Source organism: Lytechinus pictus, chromosome 2 (assembly GCF_037042905.1).
Source record: "Lytechinus pictus isolate F3 Inbred chromosome 2, Lp3.0, whole genome shotgun sequence".
Lineage (NCBI taxonomy): Eukaryota > Metazoa > Echinodermata > Echinoidea > Temnopleuroida > Toxopneustidae > Lytechinus > Lytechinus pictus.
In genome coordinates, this window is record NC_087246.1 from 24,405,652 (window position 1) to 24,433,566 (window position 27,915).

Sequence of the window (27,915 nt, forward strand, 5' to 3'; positions counted from 1 at the left end):
CCTTCCTTTCCAACATATAACCCCAGTAGAAGCAATGAAATATGCCGTCTTTCAGTTTGGGGGCCAGTGATTTTGTTCATTAGATTATGCTCTCTATATTTTTTCTCCTTTTTTTTCTCTTTCCACCTGTATTCTTATCCTTGCAGTGCCCCCTGAAAGTGGTGTCAATGGCAAGAGGCACTGTAATAATGGGATGCCTTAAGGACGTTCCACAGTTATGTTTGTGCGCATTATGATCTGCGCATAGTTTACACTCTGCGCGCTGACGTCACAATGGATGAACAGGTGATTAATTAGCTGCGGATATGAGCTGATTTTTCTCATCTTCTGCACTTTAACTACAGATCCGATGCGTTATTTCATGAAGCTAAAAAATTGAATTATTTCATGGACCATTCAAAAAAATATTCTCTACAATTTCAAAATACTTTACTCTGCAGTGCTGCCAAGAATCACGAATATTACCCCGAGTTTGATGAATGGTAGAGTGGTTTTGATTTTTTCTTCACATAGATACTAAGCATTCGGCGCATTTTTGGTGTTTTAAAAAGCACATCTGCTCTAATAAAAATGCTGATAGTTTAAAAACAAGCACATGAACCCCTATTTTTTAATGTTTGTACCTCTTAGGTATACCTTCCTCTACAACTCTGCAAATTTTGGTGAAAATGACATGGATTTTGAATAAAGTGCAGCATTTACTGTACGTTTGTAGTTTGTTACTGAAATTTTACATTTTGTAGATTGGGATTTTGTTATCTTTTACGCCATTTTTAAGAACTAAAAGTGCTGTTAAACTTAAAATTGCAAACAAATAGCACTATATATAGATTATTCTCCATTCTAACGATACAATCATTAACTCTCTTGCGAAGTTTGATGACTTTTTCATGTATTTTGACTGAGTAATAGAGGTTTAAACTCATTGTAGTAATCTTGGGCGGTCTAAAAATGCCAAATTCTTTTGAATGCGCAATTCTTAAGAACATCAATTTGGGTGAACTTTGAAGCTCTATAGCAAAAAATCAAGCACATGGACCTATGTTAATTTTTGCATATTTCGAATATTAAGGTTCTAAAGTATCTATGTGCAAAGTTTGGTAAAAATGACATGGATTTCACTTTAACTGTGGAACGTCCTTAAACATTACATTAAAGGAGGACAGTTATCCGGTAGTCCTACTGTCGATCTTTAGAATACATGGTTTACAGTATTTGAAGAAATCGGTAATCTAAAGAATAATCCTCATTGATAAGCTGACTAATCAAATACCACCAGACAAGCAAGATGCGCAAGATGGCCCATTCAACAGAAGCAATTAGTACGTCGGTTCCATAAAAAAATGTTGGTCAAAAACCAATTAGAAAGTACTATCATGTGGATAAAGGGAAGTACTTGATATGAAGATTTGGCTCAATCCAGAGCTCATCCTGTCTTTAATTGTTTACAGCTAATCTCGTTTAGAGACTTCATATCATGGTATCAGCTATGAAAAGGTGAGAAACTCGAGAATGTCTCTGCCTGGGAATGAATCATTTTGTTGAGGGTGGAACGGAGCCACGACAATTAGGTCAGAACTCCTCGCATCTTTTATTGCTCACAGCTAATCTCTGTTAGAGAGTTCATGTCAATGTGTATCATCAGTAATATCGAGGAGAGAAATTCCATTGATAATGTCTCATCTTTAAATGTCTTGTCTTTATAGAATGTCTCATCATCACAATGTCTCATCTTGAGAATATCTCATCTTGTTGACGGTGGGAAGTAACCATGACGACTTTGTTCAATCCAGAACTCGTCTTCTACCTGATCACTGACGGCTAGTCTCTGCTGCCAGAGCAGATGTGTTTCATTAGCTATGTGCAGATGAGCAAACCCATACAGACCTGGTATCCATGATCGGTAGGCTGACCACTCTCCTGTCGGGCAAAAAAAAAAGTGTTTGTCTTTCAAGGATTTCAAGATAATTGTACTTTCTGGATATGGATTTAATTTTGAAAGAAACTGCTTTAAAGAGATTAAGAAACAATCCTTCTGGAAATTAGTATCTGCTGTATTATTGAATTATGCAAGTCACTGGAAATTATTCCTTTACTGTATTCGCGTCACATGCACTGCACACAAAATTGAATGCATGAGAGTATATATGTTTGTCCCATTATTTTAGCTTGTCATGATTTTAATGGTTTGGAAACTGAATTGCAATCCTTTGCAAACAACTCTCTATGATAATAAAAAGAGAGAAATCAAGCAAGAATAATGGTGAAAAGATTTGTTCAAAACAGTTGATATAAACAACATGGATGACTTGCAAATGAGACAGCTGATATCACACACTCAATATCTTATTATTAAAATGGTAGAATATTTCAGACTCTACAGATTTCAGAAGGAAGCTAGTCACTTAATCACAAATGAAACAATGGCAACTTCACATGTCCATGGATTAATCAAAACTTGTTTCAAATTGAAATGAGAAAAATGCAATATTCCACATAATGTAATAAAAAATAGAAAAGTAGGTGTATGCTCAACAGGATGTGTGCATAACTTTTTTTTTATTGATTAAAATGTTGTTAGATATAAGTTTGAATTTCATTAAAATGTTAGTACTCACTTAATTCAACTTACACTCTAAGGGAGGTATTCTGATTGCCAAATAAAAGTTATTCTTATTCTGCCTCAAAAGGGTGTCAAAAAATTAAATTAGTTGTGAAATGGAATACCAAATAAAAATATAAAGAATTTCAACTAATTTACTGGAACATTATAATTGCTATGGATATGGAAGATATATTACGAAGCCAGCATTCCACAGCAGTGTGGTTTAAAACTTTAGACTTTAGACCAGGGTTATACGTAGGTTTAATTATCAGAATACCAACCCCTATGACCAAGGATCTGCAAGAAGGGTAAACTAATTCTAGGTATCATTTAAGATGAAAGCTTTAATATTGACTAACCTCTTGGTCCCAAGATAGGGTTAACACAGACACCATTAAACTCATTGCAGCCGGCGGCACCACTGATGACATGAACAGGCGCTACGGGATCCTTGTAATGCTTAGCGGTGACCACACCTTGATGCATCGGCCAGAATCTTTCATAGGAATGCTCATGAGCTTCAATGATCAGATCAACACCATACTCATAAAACAGATCTTCCAGTCTGCAAGAACATGAAAGGATATTATGGGAGGTAAATCACTATGAGCTAATGAAAAAATTGATATAGAGTATTGAGATTATACAATTTGATTTCATTGATGTAACATCCTATATTTTACAATGTAAAAGAATCAGCTATTCAGCCTCCTTACTGGTAACAATGCTCTGTTTCTGAGTAAACCATTTAACCCTATCCAGGCCGGGATATTTTGGGAGATCATATGGCCGGGGGGCAGGGGGTGGGTGTGGGGTTTGCAGGCCCCCCTTGAGATCTCGTCTGTCGATCTCTCAATCGTGCCAAAAATTGGCACACTAAATGTTCTAATTTTTGGCATAGAAAATCTTTGTGGTGTTTTTAGCAAGTGTAAGTGAAACAAGGCAAACGCCAAGCGTTGTCTCGCCTGCATATTGCAGTCATGAAGAGACTGCATGTCAAAACTACATGTATGCTATATGACTTAGATGGACCTCTGTTACGAGTTTGGCGATCCCACCTCGAATCTATAGAAAGTTATTGTGTGTACAACACAGCAGTGCCAGTCATGGAAAGTTCATTGACCTTTGACCTTAATCAAATTCAACTCACATTCGAACTTGACCTGCACCTTCACGAGATGGACCTCTTGTTTGAATTTGGCAATCCTACCTCGAAGATATAAAAAGTTATTATGTGTACAACAAAGCACAGTGCCAGTCATGGAAAGTTCATTGACCTTTGACCTTAATCAAATTCAACTCACATTTGAACTTGACCTGCACCTTCAAAAGATGGACCTCTTGTATGAATTTGGCAATCCTAACTCGAAGATATAGAAAGTTATTGTGTGTACAGCACAGCACAGTGCCAGTCATGGAATGTTCATTGACCTTTGACCTTATTCAAATTCGGCTCACATTTGACCTTAATCAAATTCAACTCACATTCGAACTTGACCTGCACCTTCAAGAGATGGACTTCTTGAATGAATTTGGCGATCTCACCTCGAAGCTATAGAAAGTTATTGTGTGTACAACACAGCACAGTGCCAGTCATTAAAGGTTCATTGACCTTTGACCTTTGACCTTACTCAAATTCGACTCATATTCAAACTTGACCTGTGCCTTCAGGAGATGGACCTCTTGTATGAATTTGGCAATCCTAACTCGAAGATATAGAAAGTTATTGTGTGTACAGCACAGCACAGTGCCAGTCATGGAATGTTCATTGACCTGCACCTTCACGAGATGGACATCTTGTTTGAATTTGGCAATCCTACCTCGAAGATATAAAAAGTTATTATGTGTACAACAAAGCACAGTGCCAGTCATGGAAAGTTCATTGACCTTTGACCTTAATCAAATTCAACTCACATTTGAACTTGACCTGCACCTTCAAAAGATGGACCTCTTGTATGAATTTGGCAATCCTAACTCGAAGCTATAGAAAGTTATTGTGTGTACAACACAGCAGTGCCAGTCATGGAAAGTTCATTGACCTTTGACCTTAATCAAATTCAACTCACATTCTAACTTGACCTGCACCTTCACGAGATGGACGTCTTGTTTGAATTTGGCAATCCTACCTCGAAGATATAAAAAGTTATTATGTGTACAACAAAGCACAGTGCCAGTCATGGAAAGTTCATTGACCTTTGACCTTAATCAAATTCAACTCACATTTGAACTTGACCTGCACCTTCAAAAGATGGACCTCTTGTATGAATTTGGCAATCCTAACTCGAAGATATAGAAAGTTATTATGTGTACAACAAAGCACAGTGCCAGTCATGGAAAGTTCATTGACCTTTGACCTTAATCAAATTCAACTCACATTTGAACTTGACCTGCACCTTCAAAAGATGGACCTCTTGTATGAATTTGGCAATCCTAACTCGAAGATATAGAAAGTTATTGTGTGTACAGCACAGCACAGTGCCAGTCATGGAATGTTCATTGACCTTTGACCTTATTCAAATTCGGCTCACATTTGACCTTAATCAAATTCAACTCACATTCGAACTTGACCTGCACCTTCAAGAGATGGACTTCTTGAATGAATTTGGCGATCTCACCTCGAAGCTATAGAAAGTTATTGTGTGTACAACACAGCACAGTGCCAGTCATTAAAGGTTCATTGACCTTTGACCTTTGACCTTACTCAAATTCGACTCATATTCAAACTTGACCTGTGCCTTCAGGAGATGGACCTCTTGTATGAATTTGGCAATCCTAACTCGAAGATATAGAAAGTTATTGTGTGTACAGCACAGCACAGTGCCAGTCATGGAATGTTCATTGACCTGCACCTTCACGAGATGGACATCTTGTTTGAATTTGGCAATCCTACCTCGAAGATATAAAAAGTTATTATGTGTACAACAAAGCACAGTGCCAGTCATGGAAAGTTCATTGACCTTTGACCTTAATCAAATTCAACTCACATTTGAACTTGACCTGCACCTTCAAAAGATGGACCTCTTGTATGAATTTGGCAATCCTAACTCGAAGCTATAGAAAGTTATTGTGTGTACAACACAGCAGTGCCAGTCATGGAAAGTTCATTGACCTTTGACCTTAATCAAATTCAACTCACATTCTAACTTGACCTGCACCTTCACGAGATGGACGTCTTGTTTGAATTTGGCAATCCTACCTCGAAGATATAAAAAGTTATTATGTGTACAACAAAGCACAGTGCCAGTCATGGAAAGTTCATTGACCTTTGACCTTAATCAAATTCAACTCACATTTGAACTTGACCTGCACCTTCAAAAGATGGACCTCTTGTATGAATTTGGCAATCCTAACTCGAAGATATAGAAAGTTATTGTGTGTACAGCACAGCACAGTGCCAGTCATGGAATGTTAATTGACCTTTGACCTTATTCAAATTCGGCTCACATTTGAACTTGGCCTGCACCTTCAAGAGATGGACCTCTTGAATGAATTTGGCGATCTCACCTCGAAGCTATAGAAAGTTTTTGTGTGTACAACACAGCACAGTGCCAGTCATTAAAGGTTCATTGACCTTTGACCTTTGACCTTACTCAAATTCGAATCATATTCAAACTTGACCTGTGCCTTCAGGAGATGGACCTCTGGTATGAATTTGGTGATCCCACCTCGAAGATATAGAAAGTTATTGTGTGTACAACACAGCACAGTGCCAGTCATGGAAAGTTCATTGACCTTTGACCTTATTCAAATTCGACTCATATTCGAACTTGACCTGTGTCTTCAGGAGATGGACCTCTGGTATGAATTTGGTGATCCCACCTCCAAGATATAGAAAGTTATTATGTGTACAACACAGCACAGTGCCAGTCATGGAAAGTTCATTGACCTTTTTCAAATTCGACTCATATTCGAACTTGACCTGTGCCTTCAGAAGATGGACCTCTGGTATGAATTTGGTGATCCCACCTCGAAGATATAGAAAGTTATTATGTGTACAACACAGAACAGTGCCAGTCATGGAAAGTTCATTGACCTTTGACCTTATTCAAATTCGACTCATATTCGAACTTGACCTGTGCCTTCAGGAGATGGACGTCTTGTTTGAATTTGGCAATCCTACCTCGAAGATATAAAAAGTTATTATGTGTACAACAAAGCACAGTGCCAGTCATGGAAAGTTCATTGACCTTTGACCTTAATCAAATTCAACTCACATTTGAACTTGACCTGCACCTTCAAAAGATGGACCTCTTGTATGAATTTGGCAATCCTAACTCGAAGATATAGAAAGTTATTATGTGTACAACAAAGCACAGTGCCAGTCATGGAAAGTTCATTGACCTTTGACCTTAATCAAATTCAACTCACATTTGAACTTGACCTGCACCTTCAAAAGATGGACCTCTTGTATGAATTTGGCAATCCTAACTCGAAGATATAGAAAGTTATTGTGTGTACAGCACAGCACAGTGCCAGTCATGGAATGTTCATTGACCTTTGACCTTATTCAAATTCGGCTCACATTTGACCTTAATCAAATTCAACTCACATTCGAACTTGACCTGCACCTTCAAGAGATGGACTTCTTGAATGAATTTGGCGATCTCACCTCGAAGCTATAGAAAGTTATTGTGTGTACAACACAGCACAGTGCCAGTCATTAAAGGTTCATTGACCTTTGACCTTTGACCTTACTCAAATTCGACTCATATTCAAACTTGACCTGTGCCTTCAGGAGATGGACCTCTTGTATGAATTTGGCAATCCTAACTCGAAGATATAGAAAGTTATTGTGTGTACAGCACAGCACAGTGCCAGTCATGGAATGTTCATTGACCTGCACCTTCACGAGATGGACATCTTGTTTGAATTTGGCAATCCTACCTCGAAGATATAAAAAGTTATTATGTGTACAACAAAGCACAGTGCCAGTCATGGAAAGTTCATTGACCTTTGACCTTAATCAAATTCAACTCACATTTGAACTTGACCTGCACCTTCAAAAGATGGACCTCTTGTATGAATTTGGCAATCCTAACTCGAAGCTATAGAAAGTTATTGTGTGTACAACACAGCAGTGCCAGTCATGGAAAGTTCATTGACCTTTGACCTTAATCAAATTCAACTCACATTCTAACTTGACCTGCACCTTCACGAGATGGACGTCTTGTTTGAATTTGGCAATCCTACCTCGAAGATATAAAAAGTTATTATGTGTACAACAAAGCACAGTGCCAGTCATGGAAAGTTCATTGACCTTTGACCTTAATCAAATTCAACTCACATTTGAACTTGACCTGCACCTTCAAAAGATGGACCTCTTGTATGAATTTGGCAATCCTAACTCGAAGATATAGAAAGTTATTGTGTGTACAGCACAGCACAGTGCCAGTCATGGAATGTTAATTGACCTTTGACCTTATTCAAATTCGGCTCACATTTGAACTTGGCCTGCACCTTCAAGAGATGGACCTCTTGAATGAATTTGGCGATCTCACCTCGAAGCTATAGAAAGTTTTTGTGTGTACAACACAGCACAGTGCCAGTCATTAAAGGTTCATTGACCTTTGACCTTTGACCTTACTCAAATTCGAATCATATTCAAACTTGACCTGTGCCTTCAGGAGATGGACCTCTGGTATGAATTTGGTGATCCCACCTCGAAGATATAGAAAGTTATTGTGTGTACAACACAGCACAGTGCCAGTCATGGAAAGTTCATTGACCTTTGACCTTATTCAAATTCGACTCATATTCGAACTTGACCTGTGTCTTCAGGAGATGGACCTCTGGTATGAATTTGGTGATCCCACCTCCAAGATATAGAAAGTTATTATGTGTACAACACAGCACAGTGCCAGTCATGGAAAGTTCATTGACCTTTTTCAAATTCGACTCATATTCGAACTTGACCTGTGCCTTCAGAAGATGGACCTCTGGTATGAATTTGGTGATCCCACCTCGAAGATATAGAAAGTTATTATGTGTACAACACAGAACAGTGCCAGTCATGGAAAGTTCATTGACCTTTGACCTTATTCAAATTCGACTCATATTCGAACTTGACCTGTGCCTTCAGGAGATGGACCTCTGGTATGAATTTGGTGATCCCACCTCGAAGATATAGAAAGTTATTATGTGTACAACACAGCACAGTGCCAGTCATGGAAAGTTCATTGACCTTTGACCTTCTTCCAATTTGACTCATATTCGAACTTGACCTGTGTCTTCAGGAGATGGACCTCTGTTATGAATTTGGTGATCCCACCTCGAAGCTATAGAAAGTTATTGGGTGTACAAAGTTATTATGTGTACAACACAGCACAGTGCCAGTCATGGAAAGTTCATTGACCTTTGACCTTATTCCAATTTGACTCATATTCGAACTTGACCTGTGCCTTCAGGAGATGGACCTCTGGTATGAATTTGGTGATCCCACCTCGAAGCTATAGAAAGTTATTGGGTGTACAACACAATTGTTGACGACGGCGACGCCGACGCCGGAAATAGTGATACCTATGTCTCGCTCCGCTACGCAGGCGTGACAAAAATTGGGATATCAGATCAATTTATTATGCATTGTATTGTTTTTGCAATTTCTTATGTATCTATTTGTGTTTTGAACCTTTTGTTTTTCGTTGTTTTTGATGAACTTTTTCAGGGACTCTTTTGAGATCATAGACAGCATAAAATAAATCCATTTAGACCTGCAAAAGTATAGTTGGAAACACAATTCGCAATGACTTTGTACACAAAATCACGTTTTGAGCAATTTGGGGTCTGACATACACTTACAAAATATTGCATAATTTCAGAACGGCGTTGTCACAAATTGGTCTCAAAAGATACGCAAGACTCGAAAGTGAACAGTCAGCGAGCATAGAAATATTGCGTGATTTGTTGAGAGGGGCCTCCGAGCCCCCCCCCCCCCCCTTCCCCTGGCCTATACAGGGTTAAAATAGTAGAAAAAATGTGAATATTTAAATGTTTACGATGCATAATATTTCCAAACGAGTGTTGTCTAAATTCAGGAGGAAACATCAATGATAACAAAAACAAGTGGAACGCCTCTGGCAGTCTCACCTGCATTACGCAATTCAATATTGCAGCAGTGCTTCCTTTAAAAATAGCTAATGAATATTATTCACAAAAGAAAACACTGATATGATAATAAAATAATATGCCCATTGACCGAAAATGACCTTTGACCATGATCATGTGACCTAAGACATGTGCAAGTTAAAAAAAAACACATTTCTGAATGATAACTCCTGCATAAATATGGTATATCATGAAAAAAGGAAAAAAATGAATATTGGAGAATGGAGCCCAAAAGCTAGAAAGTAGACCTACATGTTGATAGTACTACCAAAGAAGCATTCTAATAAAAACCTACCCTTTCCTGACTCTGGAGTCTTCCTTCGTACAGTCATCTCTATCTAAATTAGAGCAGTACATTGGACGATGACCAAATGCAATGATCCAGGGACGCACGCCTCTCATTTCATTGGCTTTCTCAAGGTTCTTCCGGAGCCATCGTTTCTGACGACGCTGAGTATCAGGGTATCCAGCAAAGTAAATTTCAGTAGAGTAGCTGCATGAAGAAAGGTTTGAAATATTAACATGTATGAATAATTTGTGCAAATGAGAGATCATTTGCACAATCTTAACCCTAATTCTTCCGGGGTATTTTTATTCTTGTCATTCCCGGAGGGGGGCCATTATGGCCCCCTCTTAAGATCTCAGCCATGGATTGCGCGATCACAACGAAAATTTGCACGATGGTAGAGAATGATGTAATCTACGCAGTTGCATTGCTAAATTTCACTGAATTCATATATTGTTATTTTATATGAATTAAAGGAGAACTATATTGATTATGAATGTGGTCTTATTATATGTCAATGGAAAGGTAATGATGTGGGGATTATCAGTGGGTCATTCAAAAATAACGAAAATAATACATAAGGTGAAAATCGCTGATTAAAAAACGCTCAAAATGCCTCTCCGAAATATGCCTCGCATCGGTCTCTGAATTGACTTGAATTTGATGACGTCACTTTCTGTACGAGATGCGTGATTGGCTCTCCCACGTGAAGCTCCACTTGCATGCAAAACCTGTTGCGAGGGTACGTTTTCTCCACACTGTCACTGAATACTTCGATCACGAAGTGAAAGAAAACCCAGAATTTTATCTAGATTTGGATTTTCAAATTGATGATTTTGAAGATGAAGAGAATGATGATGAAATGAACAACAAAGTGACGTAGTTGGAGGTAAATTGGGGGAATTACGCCGATGATGATGAGTCGGACAATTCAACTTGCAACACGATCACATGCCGATTCGCTACCTAACTCATGCAGCTGCTAAGTGCTAGCTACACCGCGCGGGCCAAATTGAATTCATGAAAATGAATTACCACACTGTCCAGACAGAGTCTCTTACCTCTGTGACTATGAAGAAGGAAAATAATGATAAAACTGTACTTACAAACAAGTGAATGTAATCCGAACCTGAAGGCAACTCAACGAATAGCAGCAGACGATATGCACCGACGATAAACTTCATGTGGCTGGGATAGATTGTCACTCGTTCTGTTAGATGTAATTTTTATCTCATTAATTTGACAAAATTACGAAACTCGGGGAATTATTTATCTAAATAAAAATATAGTAACATCTCGTATTATTTTTTAAATTACGATAAAACCTTTTAAAAGCTCGTATATGTGATCGTAATCAAAATCACAAACATGCCGTATTGCTCGCTCGCCTTGGCTGAGAGAGTAGATCTATGCACGTGTTGCACAGCTCTCAATCAAGCTACGCATGTTGGGGATCTTTTACATCTGATTTTAATTTACCTCAACGTTTTCCTTCAAAAAACGTTTTATCGTAATTTAAAAATTATATGAGATGTTACTATATTTTTATATAGATAAATAATTCCCTGAGTTTCGTAACTTTGTCAAATTAATGAGATAAAAATTACATCTAACAGAACGAGTGACAATCTATCCCAGCCACATGAAATTTATCATCGGTGCATATCGTCTGCTGCTATTCGTTGAGTTGATTTGCCTTCAGGTTCGGATTACATTCACTTATTTGTAAGTACAGTTTTATCATTATTTTCCTTCTTCATAGTCACAGAAGTAAGAGACTCTGTCTGGACAGTGTGGTAAGTCATTTTCGTGAATTCAATTTGGCACGCGCGGTGTAGCTAGAACTTAGCAGCTGCATGAGTTGGTAGCGAATCGGCATGTGATCGTGTTGCAAGTTGAATTGTCCGACTCCTCATCATCGATTCCCCCAATTTACCCCCAACTACATCACTTTTTTGTTCACTTCATCATCATTCTCTTCATCTTCAAAATCATCAATTTGAAAATCCAAATCTAGATAAAATTCTGGGTTTTCTTTCATTTCGTGATCGAAGTATTCAGTGACAATGTGGAGAAAACGTACCCTCGCAACAGGTTTTGCATGCAAGTGGAGCTTCACGTGGGAGAGCCAATCACGCCTCTCGTACAGAAAGTGACGTCATAAAAAATCCCCAATTTCGCGGACGTAATTCTGCGTGTTTGAAGCATTCAGAGAGAGAACTTTAAACTATCAATTAACTGAGTTCCATCGGTCTCCATGATAAATGATGTACACCATCGTGTTCTCCTTATTTTCTCCTTTGATTTGATATATAATTCTCCATTTTTACGATTTTCAATATATTTCTCCTTTAATTATGCTAATTTATTCATGAAATCATACTTTTTGCTCTGATTCACTAAATAATGCTCCTAGAATGCTATTTTTTGGTGAAAATATTCTTTAAAGCATTCCTAACAATTGTGAATGAAAAAAATTCTGGTACCAAGACCGGTTTCTTATGTATTTTGTTTTTTTAATTTCTTATGTATTTCCTTGTTTTTTTATTTTTTGTTTTTTATTGTTTTTTCAATGGAAATCGTTCCAGACTTAATTCTGATCATAAACAAGGCAAAATTAATTAAGTTTAATCAGTAAAAGTAGAAATAATGATACATTTATGAATTTTGGCTAAATACACAATTTGTATTGGATTTGTACATGAAATCACGTTTATGAGCAATTTTGGGTCTGACATGCACTTACATAATGTTGCGTAATGTCGTAACCGCGTACCCGGGCGTCACAAATTTGGTCTCAAAATTTGCGCGAGACTTGAAAGTAAAAAGTCAGTGAGCGGCGAGGTCAAAAAAATTTGCGCAGCAGATATATCGCGGAAATTGTCGAGGGGGGGGGCATTATGGCCCCCCCCCCCCCGGGAGAATTAGGGTTAAGGCAACTATAAAATATGTTCTTACATTTACAACGTGATAAAACATTTATTTCTCGCTGGAAAAATGAAAAGTGTAATTCATGCATCAATTACTTTTTTTAAAGCCTCCCCTGATACTAGTATATCAAAGAGCTCTGCCTAACAGAATATAAAATGAAATTTGAATGAAAATCCATATTTCATTGTTTGAAATAGACTTGAAATAAAATACTCCGAAAATTTGCTTTGCCCAATTAATCGTGGGCCCGACAGCCGCTGTGCAGCGCCAGATCAAGGAGGCTCTATCCCTTTATTCATTGAATGCCAACAGGGTAGCAGCAACTCCCATCTTTTAACGTCTTTTGGTCTGACGCGGCCGGGATTTGAACGACCGACCTCCCAGTTGTGAGACGGACGCTCTACCAACTAAGCCAACACACCGCTCAAATGTGTTGACAACACATTGTTTTCTGGACAAATAAAAAATGTAATGCACACTAATAACACTTATTAAATCCTTTCCTTATTTATCTATGTGATCTGCCAAACAAAATCTAAAAAGGATTTCCATTCCTGAAGTGGAAAAGTTTGATTATTACCTGACAAAATGAGCCTTGCCCATATCAAAGCTATACCACATCTCATCTCCCATTGGCCAATCAGATCGAGGCATTGAGAACCTGTACCGATAGTGAACAAAATCATGCGCAATTTCTGCAAAGAGAAAAGGGTGATCAATTTGTCGTCAACATTATAAAGGTAGCATGATAAAGGAAAAGAGAGCAAGAGAATAACACCTTTTCCCAACATTCATTTCAAATAAGTTTGAAAGCAAGTGGTGGAGGAGAGTAGGAGGGTGTTAAGGGAGGAGAAATAGAGTGAACTTGGGGAGGGGGTTAGGGTGATCTCTGTGAATATGAGGTGAATTCGGCCACCCCCATAGTCGGGGACTAAATCAGATTAAAATATTGTTGTTACTGCTCAATTTTAGCAGATTGTGCACAGTATACAAGTCTCATGTTTTAGCAAATATTAAATTTTAAACCTTCTTTCCTTACAACTTTCTAGATTGGATAATGTGTGCAAAATCCATTTGATTCCAATCGTTTAGGTTAAAATCTTTAATCTTAATATCTATAATGTATAATAGTGTTTTTTGTTTTAAAAAAAAAAGCATCAGAAGGTAAGTTTTTCCAAAATTTGATTAGGGTTTAATACTGGAAAGTGTATTAAAATGTCATGATGAATTTAATAATTGAAATCCATACTTTTTAAAATTAAATTGCATTCAAATGCAAACATTTTGAAATTTCAAAATTTTATTAGAATTATTGAATTCACTCCCATCATGTTATTACAGGATATCTCATTCACCACAAGCTTAGATCACCAATTTTTTTTGTAAATCAACTTACAAACGTCTTCATGGATGGAACATCATTGAGATAAAGAATGGTTGAACTTACCATGATTACCAGGACATGTCATGTAAGGAAGTACAGCAGCTATATCTTGAATACGATTCATAAAATCATCACCAACCTAGAACAAGGACACAAAAAATATAAAAATCATCAACAAATCGAGAATATATTGCTTAAAAGTTATTCATGACATCCAATGATATTTTTTTTAAAGGAAAGGTCTATTGCCTCTATTCAAAGATGGTGAATCAAAAAGACAAGGATTGACTGAGATCAAATGACAGACCAATGATACATCTGGGTCCCGCAACACAAAGGTTAGCGATTGATCCTTTGCTTGATTTTCACGATTGATTATACATTGTAGTCAATGCAATCGATCGTAGAAAAATGTTCTACGATCATTGCTAAGCTTTGTGTTACGGACCCCTGGTTACCCTCACAATCATTCTCTATAATAATGGTAAATTATTTCTGTTTTTGTTACAATTGAATGCCCCACCCTATCCTCGCCCCTACAGAAGAAAGATATAGATTTTCAAAACTATTCTTTAAACATACATAAAAAATAATAATCAAATGAATAAATAAATGAACTGACATGTTAAAAACACTTCTAAGAACAAAAGACATAATATATTAATCAATTGTTGATTTGCAAGTATGGTTTATTCTTCCCCATTGTTCCATGTAGGAATTTTGAAACAATAACCAAGCACCTGTTAGCCATAATGAAATTAAAGTCAATCTCTGTCATGTAAAACCTTCCAAGTTATACTATCAATTCATGTTCTTTGTACATATATTTTGATTTAGTTGAGAAATAAATAAATAAAAAAAAGATAATGAATAAAAAAATTGCATTATATCACATCTTCCTCCCAAGACACATTTTACACATATACAGGGGTGTTCATAAGTTAGTGAACCCTACCGGAAAAAGAACATATTTAGCGTGTCCAAGTTCTTTTAGATACATGATTGTGAAGCTAGGTGATCAAATATCACATTCAATATGTTTCTCTGGGCTCGCCAAACTTTGCGCTGTTGTCTACATTCAACACTAAGCATGAAGGAGTGCATTTTGTATTGGGATTCAGCATCTTTTGAGCACCACTGTACTGTATCTGAAACCAATTAACATGTCAAAATCTTCTCTCTGCAGTCATTACTTCTTGTTTATAGGATTAGTGAGGCAAAGTTCAAGAGCATTAACTGTTAAAAGTTAATATCATGAAAATGGACGGGCAATGTTAAAGTTGTTATTGGCCGATCATTGAATAAAACACTTGAACTATATATGACCCATGATCTAGTCCTATGATAGAAGCATGTTTTTTTTTGTTCTGGAAATTGGGTGATCCAAACACATAATAATTAAACCTTCAACATCTGTTAATCTTCTTTTTTATTTCATTGCATACAACATCCGGGCTCTACATTTCCTCTTACTGCCATTACCTCTCCCCCTCCCCTTCATCTCCTTTACTGCCATTACCTCTCCCCCTCCCCTTCATCTCCTTCCCCAGCCTATTGCAACAACAGATACCAGGAAGGGGGATCATGCCCCCTGGACACCCTTTATTTCCTTGGGGTAGAAAATTTTAGCATACCACTGCCCCTTCCCTTTTCTCTACTAGTCAAATCTTGGATCCACCCCTGTATTATGCTCCTCTGTAATATACCCTATCCAATAGCCCATTAACCAGTATACAAATAGCGGATAGGCATGAGAGTGTTGGTACGAGATTTTGCATGAGGTGAAAGAAAGATGCCCTATTCAACGAGGCATAGCCGAGTTGAACACAGTTTCTCTTTCTTTCACCAAATGTGAAATGTCGCACCATGGCCCGAATAAGATTATTCACTATTGGTGTTGTACAACACTTTGGAAGTTGGTGAGAATACATTGTCAGGACAATAATCAAATTTTTCCTTTTTTTGAGAAGGAATTATTGAAAGCAAAATCCCTCAACGCGATCTGTAGCATCAATGCCCATTTAGACCTACGCGTACTGCATCTGCATTTAATTACTAAGCGCAATGAATCAAATTGGATTATGACATGAAGACTGTGCAATAATACGTTTTGGACGATACCTGTTCAACAGCACATAAGATTTAAATTCATCCTCCAGTTTAACTGTGTACAACAATATATTATGTTGTACAATAAACAAAAAAATGTATTTTTTTCAACATGGAGCTTACCTTGCCCTCTTCATCATGAAGGTCATAAGCAAAATCACCAACATGGATGACAGCATCAGCTAATCTCTCTCTGGCTGCTTTATTCAGCAGACGAAGGCTAGGTGCACCACCCTTCAGACCCATATCACCGTATACAAGCAGAGTAGGGGACCAGTCCTGATGAATGAATTGAACAATTTTATGAATTCACAAATACTATATAGGCATGCACTTCATGAAACAGACAGCAGGGGGCCGTTTCATAAAGCTGTTTGTAAGTTAAGAGCGACTTTAAGAACAACTGGTGATCGTTTCTTGTGGTAAATGGTACATTGTACATACCAAAACGTTCATTGGCGAGGGTTTTGGGCGTAAGAAAGAATCACCAGTTGTTCTTAAAGTTGCCCTTAACTTACGACAGCTTTATGAAACACCTACCAGGTGATTTTCAATACTGCCAATCCTTGCATCCGATTGGCTGAGAGCAAATTATTCACTGACTGAGTGACAAATCTTGTCATGAAACTCTTCCCTTGAGTGTGTTTAAATGCATCTTGTAATTTCCACACACAATTTATTGGTATAACTTCTACTAAAATGCTCGCATGTAAAACCCAAAGTTCACCTACTCTGTCACTCAAATTAAAATAAATATTCTGCAAGCTATAAGAAATGTATCTCATAGGATGCATTCTTCAGTATAATATCTCAATTCAAAATGAAAAGCATGTATGCATACTGGACATGACATGAGATGATTTTATCATTTTTGTTTTAAGTCAGAACCAGCTGAACAAGATGTACACATAACACCCAAATATCACATGAGATGAAGTCTAGGGGCCCGTCTTACAAAGACTTGCGATTGATCCGCTCAATCGTAACTATGGAAAGCCAGCAAAGTCAACATATAAAATGTATGTTTGCTCAAAATTCTTTCTAGATATAAATGTATATCCTTAAATTCATTGATTTCTTGACAGTTTGGTGTGTTCTCCTTTGTTTACAAAGGAAATTTTGCACATTTCCTGTAGAAATAATTATGACACTGATGGATTTCCATAGAGTTTCGATTGATTTGATTAATCGTAACTCTTTGTAAGACGGGGCCCAGAAAAGACTAACTGATATTTTCTTCTACAAGATTCTACTTACAGTTCCTTGTTGCATTGCAGTGAATGTATACGATTGACTTTGTTCATTATCAGTCTGAACTCTATATGAATACGACTCTCCTGAAGTTAGACCCTAATAATAAAGGAAAATATTTTGTTTTCTAAATTAAAAGCTATTTCATATTAAATAAGATGCATTCATGTCAAGTCTTTTTTTATTTAAGATAGAATGTTTAGAATTAAAAATACGTAAAGATATACATATTTAATTAAATGCATTCCCAAGTTGTTCCCATACTAGATAACAGCTTAGATACAGAATGAAATCATTAAAATCAAAGGATTGAATTTGATCTTTGATATGTAATTTGGTTTTTTTTTTCCTCTTTAATCTGTAATGCATTTTCGTTGATTCATTCATTTTTCAAAGACACAAAAAGTACTGCTACATGTAATCCCCATTCCATAATTAGTTTGAACAGAACTTAAATAAATTTTTGTCAAATGTTGTGATTCCAGTCGCATACAGCTAAAGACGTACTAATGTATCTCATTGCAAGATCCAACAGCAAAGTGTGAAATATTATGTCCTTCCTTTTTTGGAGGAGAAATCAATTTATGACTATGAGGACATATGTGACACATAAATGAAGAATCGAGGCCCTAGTACCTCTAACTTCACACGATGAATGAATTTCACTCCATCAAAGTTGCCTTCCCAGTCTATAAGTTCTTGGTATTCTCCTGTGGCATTGAGGGTGAAATTCTCAGGAGCGTTGCCATACACAACCTCTGAAGATCCAATAGATGGAGTAGACCACATAACGACCATCTCGGAGGGCATGTCACCGTATGCTATATGAATCTGTTCTGGAATCGGCGGGGGCCAATCATCGTCTGAAGCTTGCCTTACATCACGGTCTGGAGAAAGTTTATCATCAGCTAGATTTGATGGCTCAGAATCATTAGGCAGTATTACTGGACCTGTAATACAATAAGAGTAATTTCTGCAACACATTCTGCCTACAATAAAAAATATACAAAGCCTTTTTTTATAATTTAAAAACAAGAACCATCTGATTAATAAAGAAAAAACAACATTTAGTGCTGTTTCAACAAAAATAATCATCATGCTTTTATATATTCTTTTACCTATACATGTCAGTAGCATTTTGGCTTGGGATTAGGGGGTACAATGGGATATATTGAGCCTCTCTTTGGAGCTCATCCAAGTATCTAGGCAAATGTTTCTGGCAAATCAAATTATTGTAAATGCAATATATTAATGAAGTTACAAGAATGAAACTACGAGTTGTTCACACAAATTACTTACCAATTCCTCCTAACAGTGCATGTAAAATTTGCTGTTCATGTTGACTAAGTTTAAGTAGCCCCGTCCCATCATCTGTTATCTCTGCCTGTGAATCTTTATCTTCCTGATGAATCTCACCTCCTCCTGTATCAACATCTATCCCACGACCATCGACAAGAATAAAGATGACCAAGATGATCAGCAAGGATCCTAATGGTTTCATCTTGAAGGTGTGTATTGGCCCCATTTCTACTAATGGTGCAACAGCTTGATTGATAATAAAGTAACAGAAAAACACTTAATAATATACATATTACTTCTACTTAGAATATACGTACAGAATGCACTTCTAGACTTTCATAAAATATAAAAACAATGAAAGGTGGATAGGGAGACAAAAGTTGCTGACTATTCATAAACATGGGATGGGGGGTGAAGAAAATAACAGCACAGATATTACAGAAGTTCCTTGAACTATTAACCATTGGATGATACATCTCGCAGAGTGATCAGCCATCAATTTAATCCATGACATTATGACAAATGCAAAGATGCACTAGATCTAGGCCTATCTGCATTTTTTTTTTAGCAAGCAGGTCCCCACATACCTTGAGCGAAGTTTGTGCAGGCTCCACTCCACTTCACTACCGCTACACTACGCTTCACCTACCCGAACTTCGAGACCATGAACTCGATCGGATATTCCGAGTGACAAAAGGTGGGATTTTATGGGGAGAAAATACAAAATTCATGCAACATCACGATCTTTAAAAACAAGTGCAACTAATATTCTTACTTCACACAAAGTTTCACTTCTTTTCCATGCTTTTATCAGTCTCAAAATTGATGATTTAGAGCCAACATGAAGTTCCTCACACGTATAAATATTAATGCGCTGCCGACTTCAAAACATCGCATGCGGGAGGTACCGGGTCTGGTCCGAGCTCGGACCCTCGCGCGCATGCGATGTTCTGAAATCGGCAGCTAATTATTACGTGTGAGGAACTTCATGTTGGCTCTAAATCATCAATTTTGAGACTGATAGAAGCATGGAAAAGAAGTGAAACTTTGTGTAAAGTAAGAATATTAGTTGTATTATGGTGGGCCCCAAGTCTGCGCACCTAACAATTTGAGTTAAGATTTAACATGAATTTCTTCTTATTTCACAAAATCTTTTGGTTAATAGTGTTCCTTATATTATTAAGAGTAAGTGTACCAAATTTCTCATTAAAAAATGAAAGAAAATATAAGATTTTCTTGAAAAACCTTTGGGCAGTCATTTCCAGATTGAAACTCATTCACTTTGCACACGATTCGGGGATTTTGATGACAAAGGCTGCATTTTGAGGCCGTCACATGAAATGCCCTGAATTCATTATTTTTCCACCATTTTGAGTCGGATTTTTTTATGAATACCTGTCTATGTAATGCATGGTGATTTTGATGACAAAGGCTGCATTTTGAGGCCGTCACATGAAATGCCCTGAATTCATTATTTTTCCACCATTTTGAGTCAGATTTTTTTATGAATACCTGTCTATGTAATGCATGTGTAAAGTTCGTGCTCGTTGCGTATCTTCTTTTACTAGAATCGCGCAGATACGCGGGTGCGCAGACTTGGGAGACCGCGCAGACATGGGGGAACTGACCATACTTGTTTTTAAAGATCGTGATGTTGCATGAATTTTGTATTTTCTCCCCATAAAATCCCACCTTTTGTCACTCGGAATATCCGATCGAGTTCCTGGTCTCGAAGTTCGGGTAGGTGGAGCGTAGTGTAGCGGTAGTGAAGTGGAGTGGAGCCTGCACGAACTTCGCTCGAGGTAGTCCCCACATTGACCAAAACTAAAGCTTCGGTCTCTGTTCCGCTGAACTCTGACTCTGTTGGCTCCACTCACCAATATTATTACAGCAAGGCTCGACATTAGCGGTGGCCCGGTGGCCCAGGGCCACCAGAAATTCACCTCGGGCAACCATTATCGAAAAGATATTAAGTTTTGGTGGCCCGAATCGGGCAACCAATAATTTTCAGAATAGCGCAATTTTTCTCCCCATTTTGCACGCATTTATCAACTTTCTACAGTTCAAATTGCAAGCCAGTTTGTCATGCGCCCTTTTTGTTGATCTACACACAAACACACACACAAAGTTGGCCTACCGCTATAGCATTAAGTAGCTTTTATCCAGCCGGCCGCGCCGGCCGGCTGGCGTGAGCTTTGCATGCTTGAAGCAGCTGTGCGTTAGCAGCCTATTCAGACTCAGGGAGCTGCAATACGAAATGTTGCTGCTAAGAAATCTTCCACAGAACTGTGAAAATCCAAGTCAAAGTCACATTTTACACCGATGAAATGCCCTTCTACAGACCTTTTTGCTAAAATCTGGTGTATCCTGATTATTTGCAAGCATTAAAAAGAGGAATCATGACCTCTCTTTTGACTAAAAAAGACCGATTTCCAAATGAAAATAATACACATAAAAACACATAGGTGAGTACATCACAGTCCCACGTGTGCATTTGTATGTATGTTTTATTTGGTTTCTTCCGAAGCTGTGTCTTTTCCGGTCTTTTCTAGCCAAACATAAACAGACAGTTACTTTCTTTCTTGTTTATAAATGACTTCTTAAACAACTCTTGAGAAAGTAAATACTTTGGGAAGGCATTTGATTAATATGAAATGTTAATTTTTCCAACATTTTGGCAAATATAGGGAAGGAATTTTCTCACACTTTAAAAAGTCTTTATTTTGCCGTTATATTATTTTCTTTAATTTTTTTTGACAGTGGTTAAACCATTTATACCCATTTATTCATTTTTAATGTTTTTCTTTATATTTCTCGGCCACCAAACTTTAATATCGGGCGACCAAAAAAAATTATTTGAAGGTTTTGGTGGCCCGAATGGGCCACCACCAAAAAAAGTTAATCATTAATGTGGTCCTTAGTCCTGTGGCTGTGCGCGTGGAGCCTTGCCCTTGATAGTTGATTACATTTACAGTCTATACAGAGACCGAAGTTCTTACTCGATCTGTACAGCCTAGTAGTAGTAGTACAGCCTACACGATCGCGAGCCGTCTGTGTACGAAGAGAAATGAAAATTAAAAAAAATGTTTAAAAACACCTCGAAACAGACGGCTGCCAGCGCCAGCGTCTAGTCCCCACAGCGGCCGCGCCGACACCAGCGCCTGCGGCTCCCCACTGCCGAAAGGGTCAGGGGCGGCGATGCGTCCTGAGTGAGATACGACTCTGCACCGCAGTCCGCAGTGGTTACGAACACGGAGGTAACGTAAACTTAAACTTAAAGTGTAATTTTCAACAAGTTTCCTAAATGATCAGATTCTTTGAGATGACGAAGAGATTGGATAAGAGCAGATAAAAGAAGACAAGGTGAAATAACGGTAACTGCATGACAGAAAATTCGTGAAAATTTGAAGAAACTTTGACATACCATCTTGAGTCGTGAAACGGAAATATGACTTGAACCTTAAATACTATGGGACGCCGTGTGTGGCCGAGCCTGGTGTTTTTTTTTTTTTTTTTTTTTTTTTTAATTCTGTTGCTTGTCAGGGCTGAGAATTCTACTGTGAAAGTCGACCAGGTTTGTCGATGAGAACCATTAAAAAGGATAATGATCACCCCTAGAATCCCTTGATAGTTCCCATTATTATTAAGAAGGAAACAAATCTATTTTTTACACAACGCTAACAGTTTAGTTTCATTTTTTAGTTTAATTTACTCCAACGATGTTGTAGGACTAAGCCTGTTCATCGATCAAAGTAGAATGTCGATCTATTGCTGCTCTCCTTCAGACAAAAATTTGATGCGCTACTTATGTTGGCAGGGAGGGGTGGCAGGGGTATCGTAGACAGCAACACAATTCCATGAAAAACTCACGAGAATCGAAAATCACTCAAAATCATAGGCAATCTTCTCCCAATGCTTACTATATCCAGTCTATTCTTAAAGGTCAAGTCCACCCCAGGAAAATGCTGATTTGAATAAATAGAGAAAAATCAAACTAGCATATATAGTGCTGAAAATGTCATCAAAATCGGATGTAAAATAAGAAAGTTATGACATTTTAAAGTTTCGCCTATTTTTCACAAAACAGTGATATGCAGAACTAGGTGACTCAGTCGATGATGTCCATAGATCACCTACTATTTCTTTTATTTTTTATTGTTTGAATTATAAAATATTTCATTTTTTATAGAGTTGACAATAAGGACCAACTTGACTGAACCATATAGTATCAAACAATGCTAATTCCACATGTTCAGGGAGGAATTAATCGTTTCATCACTTGACAATGAGGAGAAAATTAGAATATTTCATATTTCATATAATAAAATACAAAAGAAATAGTGAGTGGATGACGTCATAGTCTTCTCATTTGCGTACCAGCCAGGATGTACATATAACTGTTTTGTGAAATTAAGCGAAACTTTAAAATGTCATAACTTTCTTATTTTACATCTTATATTTGATGAAATTTTCAGTGTTATGCTTGTTTGATTTTTCTCTTTTTATTCAAATCAACTTTTTGTTGGGGTGGACTTGTCCTTTAAATGCAATCACTGAACAAGCAGTAACTACATCTTATGTGAGACTGTTCCACACGTACATCTATCACTCGGTTAGCATAGAAAAACTTACGCACATCAAGACGTGAATATCTTTTCTCTAGCTTTAAGGAATGACCACGTGTTTTACCACCATTTCTCAAACAGAAAAGCTCAGAACTTGTATCATAGTAACCATGCAGATATTTGTACACGTCAATCATGTCACCTCTTTAATACGTCTGTCACTGAGTGATGGTAATTTCAGGAGGCGAAGACGTTCAGAATATGATACAGGGGCGGATCCAACCTTCGAACGCCAACAGGTGGGGGGCCGGCCCGGATCTTTTTTTCAGCCATATTTTCCCCGATTGGCAGCTCGAACATGATTTTTGTTTGTCTATATTTGAAGGGGTAGTCCTAATAGTTGCAGCTTTATTCTTATAAATCAACATAAGTATATAATATCTTAATCCTTATTTATATAATGCGAGCACGAAGCGCGAGCAATTTTTGTTGTTGAAATGTTATGTAATTTTTCCTAAAATTTGAACATTCTGGGCGATATTTGATATACTGAAAAAGATGTGTATGCAACTAAATAATTACTACGAACGCAAAGTGCGAGCAGAAATTTTTGATACACGTTTTGAACTGATCGAAAAGGTAGGTTTGCCTACTTCTTGCAGTTAGCCATGAAGACGTTACATATTTCAACAATCAAAATAATACGTGCGCCAGGCGCGAGCTGAAACTTTTTGACGTTTTTACCCAAAGAATGGAAATTCTAAGCACTTTTGTAACTTAAAGAGACTAGGTATATAACTTAACAATTGATGCGAGCGCGAAGCGCGAGCAGAAAATTTCGAGATTAAGACCTAGAAACGAGTAACTCTATTCATGTAAATCATGAAAAGGATGAGTAATTGGGGATCTTCCTTACATTAATAATGCGAGCGCAAAGCGCGAGCAGAAAATTTCTATATACGTTTTGAACTGATCGAAAAGGTAGGCCCTACCTGTTAAGGACTGCTTAGCCATGGAGACGTTAATATTTCAATAATCAAATAATTGACAATTTTTGACATTTCTACATAAAGAATGGAAAATTTTAATCAATATTTGTAATCATAAACTGGATAGCTATATAACAAAACAATTGATGCAAGCGCGAAGCGCGAGCGGAAAAACTCGAGATTTAGACCTAAAAACGGGACACTCTATTCATCTTTGAAAATCATGAAAAAGATGAGTAATAGGGGATCTTCCTACATTAATAATGCGAGCACAAAGCGCGAGCAGATGCGCGCGCGTGTTTAAGATTTAATCCTAGAATCTAGACATCTATCAAAGCGAGCGCGAAGCGCGAGCTTAAAATCTTTGATATTTCGATCTAAAAAGGGGTCAAATCGCGAGCCGAAATTTTTGATAAACTGTCATGAAAATGGGATTTTAAGTAGTTTGTTGTGTAATCAATATTGACACACACATAACTCGCCAATCGAAATGCGAGCGTGCAGCGCTAGCTGATACGTTTTGACAATCAGGCCTGAAAAGGGATATTTTGAAAACTTTTTTGGAATACGTGAAAATAATAAGTACCTGGTAAATCAAAATTTGCGAGCGCGCAGCGCGAGCAGAAAATGTTAATATTCTGACCATAAAACTGCCATTTTTACAGAGCACTTTATAAAAATCAATTTGTAAATCACAGAAAATAATGAAAGTTCGATTTCCGAGGTGAAATAATTATGTTTTGAATATTGACTTCCAAACTTCATATATTTAAGCTCCACATTGAACAAGTTATGTAAATCACCTAACAGGCAATGCAAGCGCGAGCGAAAATTTTATATAGTGACATGAAATATTCTTTTTAATTTCCAAGTCTTCCCCTCATTTGAATCTTTTTTATTCAATCGTCTTCCCCCTCTTCTTTTTTCTCATCTCTTTTCCTTTTTTTTTCTTTCTTTCCTTTTTTTCTTTCTTTTTTTGCTCCGCCAATTGGGGGGCCCGGGCCCCTCGGGCCCAGTGGCGTAACAGGCGGGGGGGCAGGGGGGGCAAGCTGCCCCCCCCCCCCTGGCGGAGCTCACCGGGAAAATAAAAAAAAAACGGGAAAAAGAAAAAAAAGGGGGGAGGGAAGGGAAAGGGAAAGGAAAGAAAAAAGGGGAAAGGGAAAGGAAAAGGGAAAGGGAAAAGAAAACTAAGAAAAAACATAAAAAAGGGAAAACGGAAAGATAACGGGAAAAGGAAGGAAAAAAGAACAAGTGAGAAAGAACAATTCGCCCCGATATACAAATACATTAGCATGATTAGTAAGACAGGGAAATAAATTAAAGATGACAAAAAGGCAAACAAAAGCGGGAAATAAAGGCAGAATGGAATTAGCCAAAATCTAAATGGGAAAATAAAGAATAGGGACAAGATAACGTACACTACCGGGCTGCCGAGGATTGAGATAATGAGCGGGAAGAAAAATTGATGGTATATAGCATAATGTCGTATGAAAGTCTATCATAAAACTTGCTAAATCTCCCAAGGCTCTGTCCAAGAGTCAAGACCCCGTGCAGTGGGGACTCTTCATCTGTCACATTTAATGGGTTCTATGACGGGCCCCTATATGGACCCTTCCTGCATTAAGCTTTACGTTGAAGCACTGGCGTACCGGGGGTGGTTCCACAGCCAGAAGGAAATAAAAGAAAATAAAGAAGGCAGCGAAATGAGATGAATGAAAAAAAATATATGACATGATATTTGCTATAATGATGTAAAAATCTATCACATAATTAGAATTTCATTTTAACAGGCCATTTTTTTTCTGGCTCGCTTCGCTCGCTGGCGACTTTTTACAAATTTTCCCACATTTGCTATGGTGTGCCCCTCACAATATTTGGATGATTCCGATACACACTTGAATTTATGTGTTGTGTTAAAGCTATATAAATATACACGCAATTTGATTAAAATAAGTGGCCATCTGTAAGGTTTAAAATGGCTTTGATATCAAGAGGTTCCGGGGCTCTGCCCTGGACCCCACCCATAAAGCATTGTTATATGGATGAGTTTGGACCATGGCCCCCAAAAGTTCTACAACCAAACAAACAAAAATGAGGAAAGAAAGGAAAGTGTATTATATTTTTCTGAATATCACGTAAAAATCTATCTTCATGTTAGATTCTCATAAAAAGGTGATTTTTTATCTCGCTCGCTTCGCTCGCTCGGGACCTATATTAAGCTACTTCTTGCCAGAAGCGCCATACTCGGCCCCCTCGAGCATATAGAGCTTCGCCCTGATGCTCACAATCATAACAAAAATCCTGTTCACCGTGGCGTACAAAAAAAGAGAGAAAAAAGGAAAGATAGGAGGGTGAAATATGATATCATCTTTTTAACATTATGTCAAAATCTATCACAAAATTGGATTTTTACAATAAAAATGTCAAAATTATATATATATATATTTGCCCGATACGCCATATCGCCCCCTCAAAATTGTTGCCTTATGACGCCATTGCCTGTTCCATGATATGACCGGGAAATTTTTGGCTCTTGCCCCCCCCCCCCCCCCCCTGGCCACCGACCCCTGTTACGCCGCTGCTCGGGCCCCCCTGGATCCGCCTATGTGATAATACTTAATTGGGATCAATTTAGTAGCTCTACGTTGGACACTCTCTAACCGCCTCTGCTCTCCCAGCTTATACATGTTATACGGGGATACGGTGACCATGCAGCCTGGCCATATTCTAAGATTGGGCGAATAAGTACCCTTTAACAAAAGCTTATATTAACAGAGGTCTTATCCAAATGTACAAAAGTTCTTCTTATAATACCAAGCAGGCTATTAGACTTTGACACCACTTTAGAAATGTGCTCCTTGTAAGAAAGACGTGAGTCTACCTGAACTCCTAAATCTCTCTCACTCTCACATTCACGTAGAACAACCGATTGCGAACCTTTGGTCATATGATACTCAGAGTTAGACCTACTTCTTCCAGTCTTCAAAACAGTACATTTATCTGGGTGAAAACGTAGCTGCCACTTCTTAGCCCAGGCCTCAAGCTCAGCCAATCATCTTGCAATTTACCGGAGGCCCCTGGAACATCAGAACGAACATACAACTTAGTATCGTCAGCAAACACCTTGTATGAAGTCTGCACTGAATCTGGGAGATCATTTGCATACATTAAAAACAAAATGGGACCGAGAACACTGCACTGGGATATTCCACTGCAAACTTCTGACCAGTGGGAGTGTTGACCACTGACAACGACCCTTTGACGTCTACCAAGCAGAAAGTCACTAATCCATGCATGTATTTTACCTTTGACTCCAAGAGCTTGTAGTTTACTAAGAAGTCGGTGATGGGGAACAGTGTCAAAGGCTTTCATAAAATCCATGAACACTACATCTA

At 37.8% G+C, this 27,915-nt stretch overlaps 1 protein-coding gene across 2 annotated transcripts; it reads right to left on the reverse strand.

The window, feature by feature from the left end:
- Positions 1 to 5: 5 nt before the first annotated feature.
- LOC129254528 (acid phosphatase type 7-like) lies at positions 6 to 27,599 on the reverse strand. 2 transcript variants are annotated; one of them, XM_064113863.1, is made up of 10 exons: positions 22,391 to 22,451; positions 18,967 to 19,212; positions 18,304 to 18,617; positions 17,674 to 17,766; positions 16,540 to 16,695; positions 14,371 to 14,446; positions 13,504 to 13,618; positions 10,002 to 10,199; positions 2,965 to 3,170; positions 6 to 1,920 (listed from the first exon to the last, which is right to left on the reverse strand). In XM_064113863.1, exons 2-10 carry the CDS (start codon positions 19,190 to 19,192, stop codon positions 1,745 to 1,747), a joined length of 1,560 nt encoding a protein of 519 aa, XP_063969933.1. In that variant the 5' UTR covers positions 19,193 to 19,212; positions 22,391 to 22,451; the 3' UTR covers positions 6 to 1,744. The 2 variants fall into 2 exon arrangements, with proteins under 2 accessions (XP_063969933.1, XP_063969938.1); XM_064113868.1 differs by lacking the exon at positions 22,391 to 22,451 and adding an exon at positions 27,491 to 27,599 and having other exon boundaries at positions 123 to 1,920.
- Positions 27,600 to 27,915: the final 316 nt, after the last annotated feature.

Bases quoted from the DNA above. Each gene is read 5' to 3' on its own strand.
- LOC129254528 (XM_064113863.1), bottom strand. From the start codon at position 19,192: ATGGGGCCAATACACACCTTCAAGATGAAACCATTAGGATCCTTGCTG. The intron at 16,696-17,673 runs GTAAGTAGAATC...TTCATTCATCAG, and splicing joins CTGCAATGCAACAAGGAACT to GACTGGTCCCCTACTCTGCT. The intron at 3,171-10,001 runs GTAGGTTTTTAT...ATGTTCTTGCAG, and splicing joins GACTCCAGAGTCAGGAAAGG to ACTGGAAGATCTGTTTTATG.